Raw genomic sequence first — 11,565 nt, 5'->3', positions numbered from 1 at the left:
ACTATATGTAAACTTCAGTATCAGTACTGCCCTGTGTAATCCTCCACTCTTTTTATTTTGTGTTTGTACTAACCTATTTAGACAACTCAGGAAAATATTTGTATATAGTCATATTCTCAGAAAAGCCTGAAACAGAATGAACCAAGTGAAACAGACTTAAGTGTTCGACAGGTTGCGCTCAAGCGCGACAGAAAAAGAAAGTACAGTTTCCTTTCTATTCCGTGCTTGGATTAGTTTCAGCTCCATTAGTTCAAAGCTAATGCCACACTTGCTCTCTGTTTAAATCATATTCTGAAGGTTAATTGGAACTTATTGTAATGCATAAGATAGTCCCCCGCTATGTGAAGAGGTATTTCTCACCAGATGATGTAACCAAGGTTAATTTTCTGTAACTTTGTCTCACCTGACCACTCTCAAATTATATAAACCAGAAAATGTATCCTAAGAAAAATAATTCTGCCATATTTTGTTGATCTCTCATTTTGTATATGTCACTTTCAGTGCAACAGTTCTTTTTTCTAAGTCACGTGCTTGTATTTTTTGGATTCATTTTAATTTCTTATATTCCAACACACTGTAGCAAGCAAAGCAAGGAGGCGAATTTCCACAGTGTTATCTTCAGACATTCTGAAACCTAATATAAAATCTTACTGGCTGTTAATAATGCCAAGTTTAAAGATAAATGGTAGTCATATCTGTAGGTCATATAGTTAAACATTTATGCTTATAATAAGAAATAGTGGGAAGCTTTTTATTTATTTATCATTATATATCTTTTCAAGTCATATTCTAGAATCAATGTCCTACAGTCTGTTCAATTATTCTCAGAAGAGCATCTAAAGGACACAAAATCTACAAAAGAGAAACAGAACTCCATCTTAATTGAGGAAGCCACCAAAAAAAAAAAAAATCCCTACTACCAACGAAGAGAATGTTTAACTTTTCTCTGAAGTAATGATATTAAGGCCATGATTTCTATTGTGAAATATATTCGTATTGGAGTTGATCATTTTTCTTGATTTCAGAGTCATAAAGGAAAAGCCATTGGCTGAAAGGAAGTAGCATGGGAGAAAATACTAAAAAAGCCCAAGCAAGCAAGTTGTGAATCAAATAAAAATTATTTTAAAAGGAACTAATTATGTTTAAATAGTGTGTTTCCAAAATTTGTATTTAAATGGTAAGAAATTTAATTTCAACCATCTCTTTTTACTTAGTGATTTAGTGTAATTAATAGTCTGCTTAAATCAAGACAGCTGTTAAGAGATCAGCTCCTTTGTCCTTTGTTAGTTTTATTCTTAATACAACCACAAAACAACCCACAACTCTATGTCACATTAAGTAGTCAGTCAGTCAGTGTATTGCTGTATCAATTGCTCATGAATTATATATGAGAAAAAAATCCTTCTCCGGAAATATTGAAAGAGATTTTGCTTGTGTCTACAAGCCTAACTGATGAAGCACTTTTTCTACATCATAGTCAGTTTTAAGATTCATATCAGTACTGTAGTAGCCTCTAGCTAGAAAGAAAGTCATTCAGGATAGTGTGGTTTCAATAAGGCTTTCACCAATATTCATACCATTTTCCACTACTAGCTGACACATAACGTGTGCTATTGGGACAACAAAAAAGTATTGAAATAATATTGTTAAGAGAAATTTGAGTCTGGTAATATTGAATATGCACTTGTAGAAGATGTAGAAAGTACCCTTACAGCCAGTGTGACAATACTGAATGAAGTCAACCGTGTTAGACAAATATATGGAAAAAGTCTTCTCCACTTATTTACTAGAGATAAAAAAGCAACAACTATTGATTTTTAAAAAATATTTAAAACTGCACAGTACTATTATATGAGTTCTCATACTGAATGATCAGAGGCCCATGTATTCTGCTTTGAATGTAAAAAACTACAATTTTCTGCATTTTGTTTATTTTGTTTTTATATTATTGTAGAAGATTGGGAGAGATCAGTCAAGACTGCTAAATATTAAAATAATAACTTCTGATAAAAATCAGTGTACTTGATATTAGTTACTTGTGAAATAGTCTACAATACATAAATATTTGGTGCATATGTTGTTGATTTTCTATCCTGTGCATAGCATTTCCTGGGATTTCTTTGAGAAGTACCCTCATTGCCTGTCCCACTAAACACTATGTTTGCATGAAAAGAATGCATTGAGGCGTTTTTCAGAGCAGCTTATACGGCTGACCATAAACCAAGCACGGATCAGTGTGCCACATTCTGTAACTCTTGTGCAAAGTCACGCGTTGATTAGAATTGACAGGGAAATGCCCGTTGTTAAAAGCCATCCAATGGTAGCAAAAATGTGGCGCGGAACAAGTTGAACATATGATAGCTGCCGGCACTTTGAATGTAGTCTATACAAATGTCAGATTAGTAAAGCTGTTTGGGTTCTTTCTTTCTTTCTTTCTTTCTTTCTTTTTTTTTTTTTTTTTTTTTCCTTACATTGTGCTTAGCACAAGCTGGAAAAATCTAGTGAGATGGTCATTTCCTGCTGAGTCAGAATGCAGCAAAGCTGTTTGAATGCAGTGGTCCGCAGGAGGCTGTTTGTTTTCTGGTCTATGCTGGAGAAGAGACTACAGTTTGTTTGGAGAACTAGAAGTGATTAAAGAGCTTCTCTGAGCTTTCTGAAGGGAAGTATTTTGATACGTCTTTAAAACCCGTTTTTTCAAAGCGTGGTTTATCTCCTTAACTGCTGTGCTGGGTTTTTCTGTGTGAATTTCTAACACTTGTAAATATGTGGTTGCTGGAAGAGATAGCACCTCAGAATGTTTAGGTATATTTAGCAGATAATATTGAAAGAGCTTTAAAATTAACAACAGATCTGTAAAGATAACTCTGGATTATTTTACAGAAATAACTTTAGTAAATGGGATTTCCCCAATATATTTCTCTAAACAGAAATTGTAACATATGGGTATTTCCATCCAAACCAGAGAAATTGGGCAACTTCCCCTCTTTCTGAGAAAACAGACTGAAGGGTCTCCCAGCTGGTATATTTGCTCTACTAATTTTGTTCCTTCCTTTCCATCAGTTTTTGCCTGTGTGGAGAATTGGTATTTCCTGTCTTCCCTGTGAGTGAACCTTTGCAAGAGGTTCTTTTTCTTGGCAAGTAAGTTTTTCTGTATTTATTTATCTCTGTTCATTTTCTCCACCTATTCTCTATTGGAAAGTTTCATCTGCCACTAGCAGTTTCTAGCTTCTCATATGCACAATTTGTGTATGCAGTAGCTGATAGATGAGAGTAAAGAGTGGCGGTAACGTGCCACAAGCCGTTCACGTTTCATTCTGTGTCTGGGGTGAAAGTCCACAGTCTGTGGTCTGCAAGCCAGCCGTGGTTGGTAGCAAGCTTGTTTTTTTCCATCTGATTTTGTGAATGGCCTCCTCTTGCTCTTCGAGCGAAGATACTCCCTAAGCTGTTGAATCTGCATAAGTCCCACTTCCGCGACTGCCCTGCAGCAGTCAGCTGGAGACTGTGCTGTCTTTTTGTGTCATCTGGCCAGTTACTTCTCCATCGTCAGCTTTACTCCCTTTCTATCAAAAGGGCCTGAGTCTGGCAGAGAGACAGTAAGGTGCAGGACAGCACGGGGAAGGGGAAGAGAGGAAGTCCAAACTCAAGTAGCATTAGGAATGCTAAGTGAACAGGAATGGTGGGTTCGCTGCTGCAGTCCTTGCTTGCACAGAACTCTTATTTATAAAAGACAAGTGGTTGTCAGACAACAGCAGATGTGCATGTTCCTGGATAAACTGTGATGGATACCGTTATCATTGAACTTGTCTAGTTTGTTTGTATTTTGTTCTGAAAGCCGCTGTGCACTACGTAATAGTCACAGGAATTAAAAATTCTGCAGTCGGATCATGCTGATCATGGCAAATACATTCTGTGGAAGACAATAGCAGAAAGTGGCTGGGCTTTCTTCTGAAATGTACTTGTATATTAAATGAAAGAATAATTATCATGGAAAGATGTTTCGCTACGTAAGTAACAGCCAACCTGATTCCTCATTCAATAGGAGACAAAGCCTCTCAGACGGATCGCATGAAGTGAGCTAAGAATACAGAAAGGTAGAATGGTGGAATAATTAGGATTGGAAGGGATCTCTGGAGATTCTATCCCCTTGCTCAAAGTGAGGCCCAAATCCAGCTTAGAGCAGTTTGCCGAGGGCTGTATCGAGTCAAGTTTTCAGTAGCATCAAAGTTGTGGGTTTCATTAGAAATCCTTGTTTTTTCCTGTATTTTTAGTAGGTCTGTGACCGGAGAACTTCGTGTGATGTATACAGAAGGGCAGAATAAATTAAAGCTGAAAAAGGTGTTAGTTTTCAGCTCCATGCCTGAGAGAGAAAATGGATATCAAGAAGTAAAAAAGGTAGAAAATTCCTTAAGAAATGAGTAAAGCAAAAAGATAGAAGTATCTAAAAATGAAACAGAGCTGAGAAGATAAAGGAAGTATAAAATGGGAATAGCATTAATAAGAATTAATGGTTACATTTTAATTTTCAAAGGAAACAATGTATAAATGCAGCATAGTAAGCATTAATTATACTACAACACATAAGGAGAAACTCAACATCTGACTTAGCCAAAGAAGATGGCATACAATCAGTGATGTTTAATACTGATAGATACATTTTGAAGAGACTATGTGAAAAGAGAAGCATGATGAAAGTAGCTCTTTCTTGTACATGTAGTAAAATAAGTTTGAAAATAATTTGTATAATAGTTTGTGACAGAAACCAGAATAACAGGGTTGTTTCTTTGTGGAAATTAAAGTAATGATCCCAATTTACTACACAAGACTGCAGGAGCTGTGACTTCCTACTAGTAATGCAAAGTTTATCCACCTAAAGGGAATAGAATCAGGAAAAATAGTGTCAGTTTTCCTCCTGTCTTTCCCCAAAAGTGCATTCTGGCAGAAGTGTTAAAAGTGTAAATGAAACTGTTTGGGAAGTGGTCTACTTTTTGTGAAAACTTGGAACTACTTATTAAAAAGTTAAACAAAGATTTTCAGTTTGGGGGATTTCAGAGAAAGGTCACAATTTTCCATGAGAAGTGTGGACAGTGCTCCATAGGACAATGCTTGCCAGCCTTAACTGTGAAGCATTTGCATGTTCGTTATCTAGTTCACCTCGGGTTTGGAAAATTAATGATACTCAGGATTTAAAGGTTCAAAGGCATAGCTTCATTTGTTGTCTTTGCTTTTACTTTTTCAGTAGCGCTTTTCCTTTTGCTTCTCATTTTTTCAGTGGTGCTTTGCCCTTCTGTAGGTTGGCATTTCACTTTCCTAGGTCCATTTTGTGGCTTCCCCATCCTTTGGTAAGTTAGCATCTTCTGACATTTGTATATGCCTAAAAGTCATCTAGAAGGTAATATTTGGAATGAAATAAAAAGAGTTCTAGAAATGAATAAGGAAGCACAAAGTGTGACCAAGGATAAAGGCTAGATTATAAAAGCTATAAAAGATCTAACTTTTGTATCTTATAAAATGTTTAGCTTGTACATTCTCAGGATCGTGGATCAATCTTTTTGTGCTTATGTTACTTGACATAATGGAACACACCGCAAGTATAGTCACAATACAAACAATGAAAATAATGGTAAGGCAGAGATGGAAACTTGAAGCACTAAAGATATAAGTTGGGAAAGGTAAAAAGAAACATTAAGAAAGTAGAATGGAGAGGAAGCCCTGTTTGTTATTTTCTTTACTCTGTTATCATCTTCTATTATTGCTACATTGTTCAAAGTGTTATATCTTTGTTTTAAAATCCTAGAAGTGATTTTTAAAAATAAAGTCACTAATGGAACCTATATAGTGCAGGAAGTAAGACAGATAATAGAAAATATTTTCAAAAACAGGAGGAACAAGAGGCCCATGAAAGAGCCAATGCAGTACCTGATGGATGGCAGGTAAAATTTCTTGACAGAAGCAGCACATCACTAAAAAGAGAGGCTTTCCTATCTCATTCTCAAAAAAGGGACGAATACATGAATGCTAGGAGTGAATAAAAGTTTCCAAAGGAAGACAAAAATTATACAGAAAGGAATCAAACATACTAAAATTGAAACATTCTAAATACTAAAATTAATAATCAAGAAACAACAGTTTATTGAACTATAGTTACTTTTTCATATTTCATCTGCCTACATTTGTTGCAGGCAGAGACAGCCGGCTGAGGCAGCTGGACCCAGGTGCTGACCCACATCATTCACAGTGGCGAGCACCTTGAATTTAGGAGAAGTTTGGAGAAGTAATCATTGCTTGCCCGAGTACATAGTCATGGTTAAACGTTTTGTGTTTAATGCATGGATGTTTCCTGAACTCACGGAAATGCAGTTATGTAATAGGGCAACACATCTGTTTAAGGGAGGCTGCTGGGTCTGAGGGCAAAAGCACTGCACGGAGCAGGAGAGCAGCAGTGCGAGCATGCCACAGTCCTCTCCTTAACTGAGGTGTGAAATAGCTGTCACAACCGTAAAATGCTTGAAAGCCAGTACCCGAGGAAAGTACCTTTGGGAGGCACATTGGCCCTCGCCCGGCATCTGCACGTTAAAGGGGGCATTTGTTGCATGCTGAAGAACCCGCTTTCTCTTTATTGGATGCCATTAGCTCTGTATTCAGCACCTAAGAGAGGAGACGGGGAAAAATAAGTTGGGCCAGAAGCAGTAAAATTAATGAGGCCTGATGTTTTTCCAAATTTATGGCATATGTCCCCACATACCTCTCTGTGATAACTCTTAACCCTCTTCCATATCTGCCCGTATCCATATTCCCCCCCACCCTCGGATACCACCAGCTTCCTCCTACATCAGGGCTGGTTCAGAGCTGGTGCTAGTGGCCTGGCTGTGTGTGCGCTGACCGCCCAGCTGACCACTGCCCGTCAGTAGAAATGGTGGTGGCTGTAACTCCCTATCTCTCTCCTCTACTCACCTGCCAGTTTTCACTACTTTTTTTAGAACCTTAACTCTCTTCAGTACTGCTGTTCCTCTGCCAACTTCTTTGAAAGTTGGTTGGTTCAAAGGTTACTGAGAAAGACAAAAAGTGCAATTGGTTAGTTCTCATCTCCTAAAAAAAAAAAAAAAAAAAAAAAAGTCATTGATCAGTGATTAGATTGCATCTTCTGCTGAGAATGTCATGGGCTGAGGGAGTCAAATCTACTCATAAGTCTAAACCAAATGTGTGCCGTGTGAGGCAAAATTTTATCAACATGACTACCACATGTACCTCATGTGCCACAGAAAAACCTAGAGGTGAATAGCCTTAGAGGAGAACACCATAGAAGTATTCTTGGCAAGGAAAGCTAAGCTTGTAAAAAAGCTTTGTTTTTCCTGCAACACAACTTTTTTTTTTTTTTTTCTTCCGCAGAAATTCCAGATTGTCTTTTTTTTACATAGATGCCTGGCTTGGTGTAAAGGATCTGCAGTACAGCTTCCCTAGCAGAAGCTGAAAATGGACGTCTGCTACTGATGCTTTTTGACAACTTCATTTCCTCTTTTCCTGATTGAGATGGGTGAAATGATTACTAGGGAAAAAATTTAAAATAAGCCCGGGTGACGTAATTGTCCATTGACTTCTCTTGCCAGAAGTCTGAAAACCATCAGAAGAAATGAACAGTCAACTACCAGAGGAGTCTGTGGAGTCGCAGAGCTCAGATGAGCTTGAGTGCAAGATCTGTTACAACCGCTATAACTTGAGACAGAGAAAACCAAAAGTGCTGGAGTGCTGTCACAGAGTATGTGCCAAATGTCTTTGCAAGATCATAGACTTTGGAGACTCTCCCCAAGGAGTCATAGTATGCCCGTTTTGCAGGTTCGAAACCTGCCTGCCAGATGATGAGGTTAGTAGTCTTCCTGATGACAATAACATCCTTCTGAATTTAGCTTGTGGGGGAAAGGGGAAGAAGTGCCTGCCAGACAACCCAACAGAACTGCTGCTGACGCCCAAAAGGTTGGCGTCCCTGGTTAGTCCTTCTCACACCTCTTCCAATTGCCTGGTTATAACAATCATGGAAGTACAAAGAGAAAGTCCCCAGACCCTGAACTCAACCCCTGTGGTGGAATTTTACAGGCCTACGAGTTTTGACTCTGTTGCGACTGTATCCCACAACTGGACAGTGTGGAACTGCACATCTTTGCTCTTCCAGACTTCAATTCGGGTGCTAGTTTGGTTGCTAGGGTTGCTGTACTTTAGTTCCTTGCCTTTAGGGATTTATTTACTGGTGTCTAAGAAAGTCACCCTGGGGGTTGTCTTTGTAAGCCTTGTTCCTTCGAGCCTTGTTATTCTTATGGTTTACGGCTTTTGCCAGTGTGTTTGTCATGAATTTCTAGACTGCATGTCTTCTTGATAACAAATAACAGTGAAATAAGAGGTATTGCCATGTATGTAGCATAGTTGATTTAGCCTTTGTTTGTATTCTTATTTATTCTCATTATTGTCCATGTCACTAGATGGAAACAGTAGTCCTAGTTTTACAGTCTTTTTATTTCTGTTAGATTTGTTATTTATTGTCAGCTCTTTTTTCTTTAAGCTAAACAATGGAAATAAAATTTATGCGCTGATTTTAATAGGCCAGACTGTAGAGAGGGGTAAATCAAAATTGCCAAAATTGGTGCCTGCTGTGCAGCCCTTATTTGAAGCCATTTGCCTTCCATTGGCTTGCTCACATGAGTCAAGACTGCAGGATCAGTCCTGGAAGAAATTAGTACAACAGTCACCCTCTAGGTCAAAGTACAGCATCTCTTCATCAAAAGCATCTCATGCTTTGAAATACCTGTTATTTCTGCTAGTGAATGAAATCACTTTCTTAATTAATAATGTAAGAAGAACAAGTTACCATTGCTTTTCCCAATTCTTGTTGCACCAGGAATATTTGTGGGAGACCAATGGTTATGGATTTCCTGCATCCTGGGCATGGGGAATCTATTTTTTTTTTCCCCATGCTAGACACATCCTCCAAAACACTTTCCCTAAACAGAGGCCTCCATTATTTCCCCCTATGGTTGCAGCTCCCTCTGAGTTACTCCTAATAGTAAGTACTTTTAGGGACCTAGCTGTACATTTACTCTAGATGCACTTTTTTTAAGTGTGCATCACCTCGGGCTTCCCCTCGCAGGGTCAGAGCTCTCCAAACTTCCCCAGCTATCTTCCTTTATGTGTACCCTCCCTCTGAGCACATCTGCCCCCACGCCATAAGCCCTCCTAACAAATTGCCTGACTGATCTTGTGCATGCCTACTCTCGGGTAGCTACAGTGGAGAATTTCCCTTAAGTGACTTCAGCGATCAAGATAGATCTTTATTCCCCATCACTAGGAAATGGACCTTCGATGACTAATACAAATTTCAGAAAAATTCTGAAATCATTAACTGTTTTTTGTTTGCTTGTTTGTTTTTTGTTTTTTGGGGTTTTTTTTGCTCTCTGAGTTCACAGAATGCGCACTATAAGGAGGTACCATGACTTTTGAGAAGAATTCTGTTTAATGCATAATGCTTCGAAGTGCTGAATACCCAGAACTCCTTCCCTCACCAGAGTGAGGTTATGGCGCTCTAGATGCAGCAACTCATGTAACTTGACTGGTTGCGTCCAGAGGATGCATGGCATGGTTTGCCATTCTGCAGGCACAATGAGGCCCTGTAAGGTTTCTTTGGATGTTTAGGCTATTTCTTAAACTAGTGGAAGGAACACAACAATAAAAAGAAATATTTAATGTGTATGTGCAACTAGCTCTAGTCAGTGCCATAATTAAAAATTCATTTCCCTGTGCACAACAGAATAAAAAATGAAAAGGAGCAGTTGATCAGTGCAAACAAGGCTTTTGGATCAGGCACAAGATTTAGTATTCTCAGCATAGTGTCAGAGGGAGAGGGGACTTGTTGTGTGAAGACTGAATGTATGGCCTAGCAATATTCTCAGAGCAAACTGACTCTGGTAAAAATGAAAAATACCAATGGGAAATGAAAAGCATAAGTGGCTGTTGTGTCTATCCAGAGGACTTAAAGTCAAGCTGGTCTAATTTTGGTAGACAATACGAGTAGTATCAACAGTTTTCATTGCTATTGTAAACACAGGAAAAAATGTGGAAACCTAAAGCTGCTGCTTTTCTTGACACTTGTTTATAATAGTGCACATATGCATATATATATATATATATATGTAGATGCACATATGCAAGAAGAAAACATCTAGTAAGATTATAGTTTTCAAGTGTATGAAGTTACAGAGCTATGTACTGAATAGATAAAGGAAATCTTTTATTCTTTTCTGTAATCACTTGCTAATATTAGAACTAAAATATTTTCAAAATTCCTAGAAATGGCTATTCCTAAGTAATTGTTTTTAATGCTTGTGGTAAAGTACATGTAGTTAGAAGAGTTGTCATCTCTAGTCCTGGTACACTGCAAGCTGTGACTGATGTATGAACTCATAAATTTTAAGCATCCAAACACAATCATGTCAAAAAAGAAAGAAATAGAAAACTATCTGGTTTTATAATACTTCATAACTCTGGGAAAATATGTATTTGTAGTGTTAAGGGATTTATATATTTTAGGGTTTGTTCAATATGTCTGAATATATTATCTCTAATAAAGGGCTGGCTGAAAGAGGAAGTAGGTTCTGAAACTCTGTGACATATATATATTACCTCTGTACATGTCTGCAGTGCTACCTGTTGTCTTTTCCTGGGTGTATTTTACTGGGTTTTTTTTCCTTCAGGTTAATTATGATTATGTCAGCTCCAGTACCAGATAATTTTGTACTCCATTTTAAAATGGAGCCTAATCTCAGAAGAATTACAGTGGTACCAGTTGGCACTGGTTATTACACTTCACTGTTTCTAGGACTGCCACTCAGTTAAACTTACATTGTTATTTTAGACTGTGCCAGAATACTAATCCAGAAACAAATGTGAGTGTGCAAAAATGTATTCATTGAATAGCTATTCTGCTGCTCAGCCACATTATAACAGCTGAGAGGGATCTTGTAAAATTCCTGTATGATTTATGGTATGCCATTGAGAATTGCCAGCAGGTCTAAATCTCAATTATTTTGTGAAGACAGGAGAAGATACTTGCTCTGTGACTGAAGCTAGAAGAACTTCAGATACTACCCTTCCCTTCCCTTCCCTTCCCTTCCCTTCCCTTCCCTTCCCTTCCCTCACATGATTCTTGTCTCATTTGCAGTGAAATAATTCTGTCAAAGTCATTGGTATGAAGTCAGTGTAAATGGGACTAGAATGAAATAATACATACCTCCCTACCAGTGTTTCTTTCCCTTTGTGACTTTTTTCTCTCCTTTGAAAGTCTTGTCTGATAAGGTTGTAAAAATACCACTTTCATGAAGAGAATCCCCTCTGAGTAGTATTTTATTCCTGCTTCACCCAGACATACGACTCAACAAAGTGCAAAATGTTATTGATTCATTACCACATAATTATTTTAGCCTAAATAAGATTTTTTTTTTAATTCCTGCCTACAATGTGGATATGGACTGTAGACTGGCTGCTAATTTCCAGTATCACCTGAGGGCTGAGGCTGAATGATACAGT

General features: G+C 37.9%; 1 protein-coding gene across 1 annotated transcript; it reads left to right on the top strand.

Annotated features, from left to right (window-relative positions):
* Positions 1-2,871: 2,871 nt before the first annotated feature.
* Positions 2,872-10,829, top strand: RNF182 (ring finger protein 182). The gene is made up of 2 exons (XM_062568042.1): positions 2,872-3,138; positions 7,387-10,829. The coding sequence occupies exon 2, from the start codon at positions 7,628-7,630 to the stop codon at positions 8,363-8,365; it is 738 nt and encodes a 245-aa protein (XP_062424026.1). The 5' UTR covers positions 2,872-3,138; positions 7,387-7,627; the 3' UTR covers positions 8,366-10,829.
* Positions 10,830-11,565: the final 736 nt, after the last annotated feature.

The sequence above is a fragment of the Rhea pennata genome, chromosome 2 (genome assembly GCF_028389875.1).
Source record: "Rhea pennata isolate bPtePen1 chromosome 2, bPtePen1.pri, whole genome shotgun sequence".
NCBI lineage: Eukaryota > Metazoa > Chordata > Aves > Rheiformes > Rheidae > Rhea > Rhea pennata.
This window is presented reverse-complemented; position numbering and strand designations above follow the sequence as displayed.

Coding starts and splice junctions, on each gene's coding strand:
- RNF182 (XM_062568042.1), top strand. CDS start 7,628: ATGAACAGTCAACTACCAGAGGAGTCTGTGGAGTCGCAGAGCTCAGAT.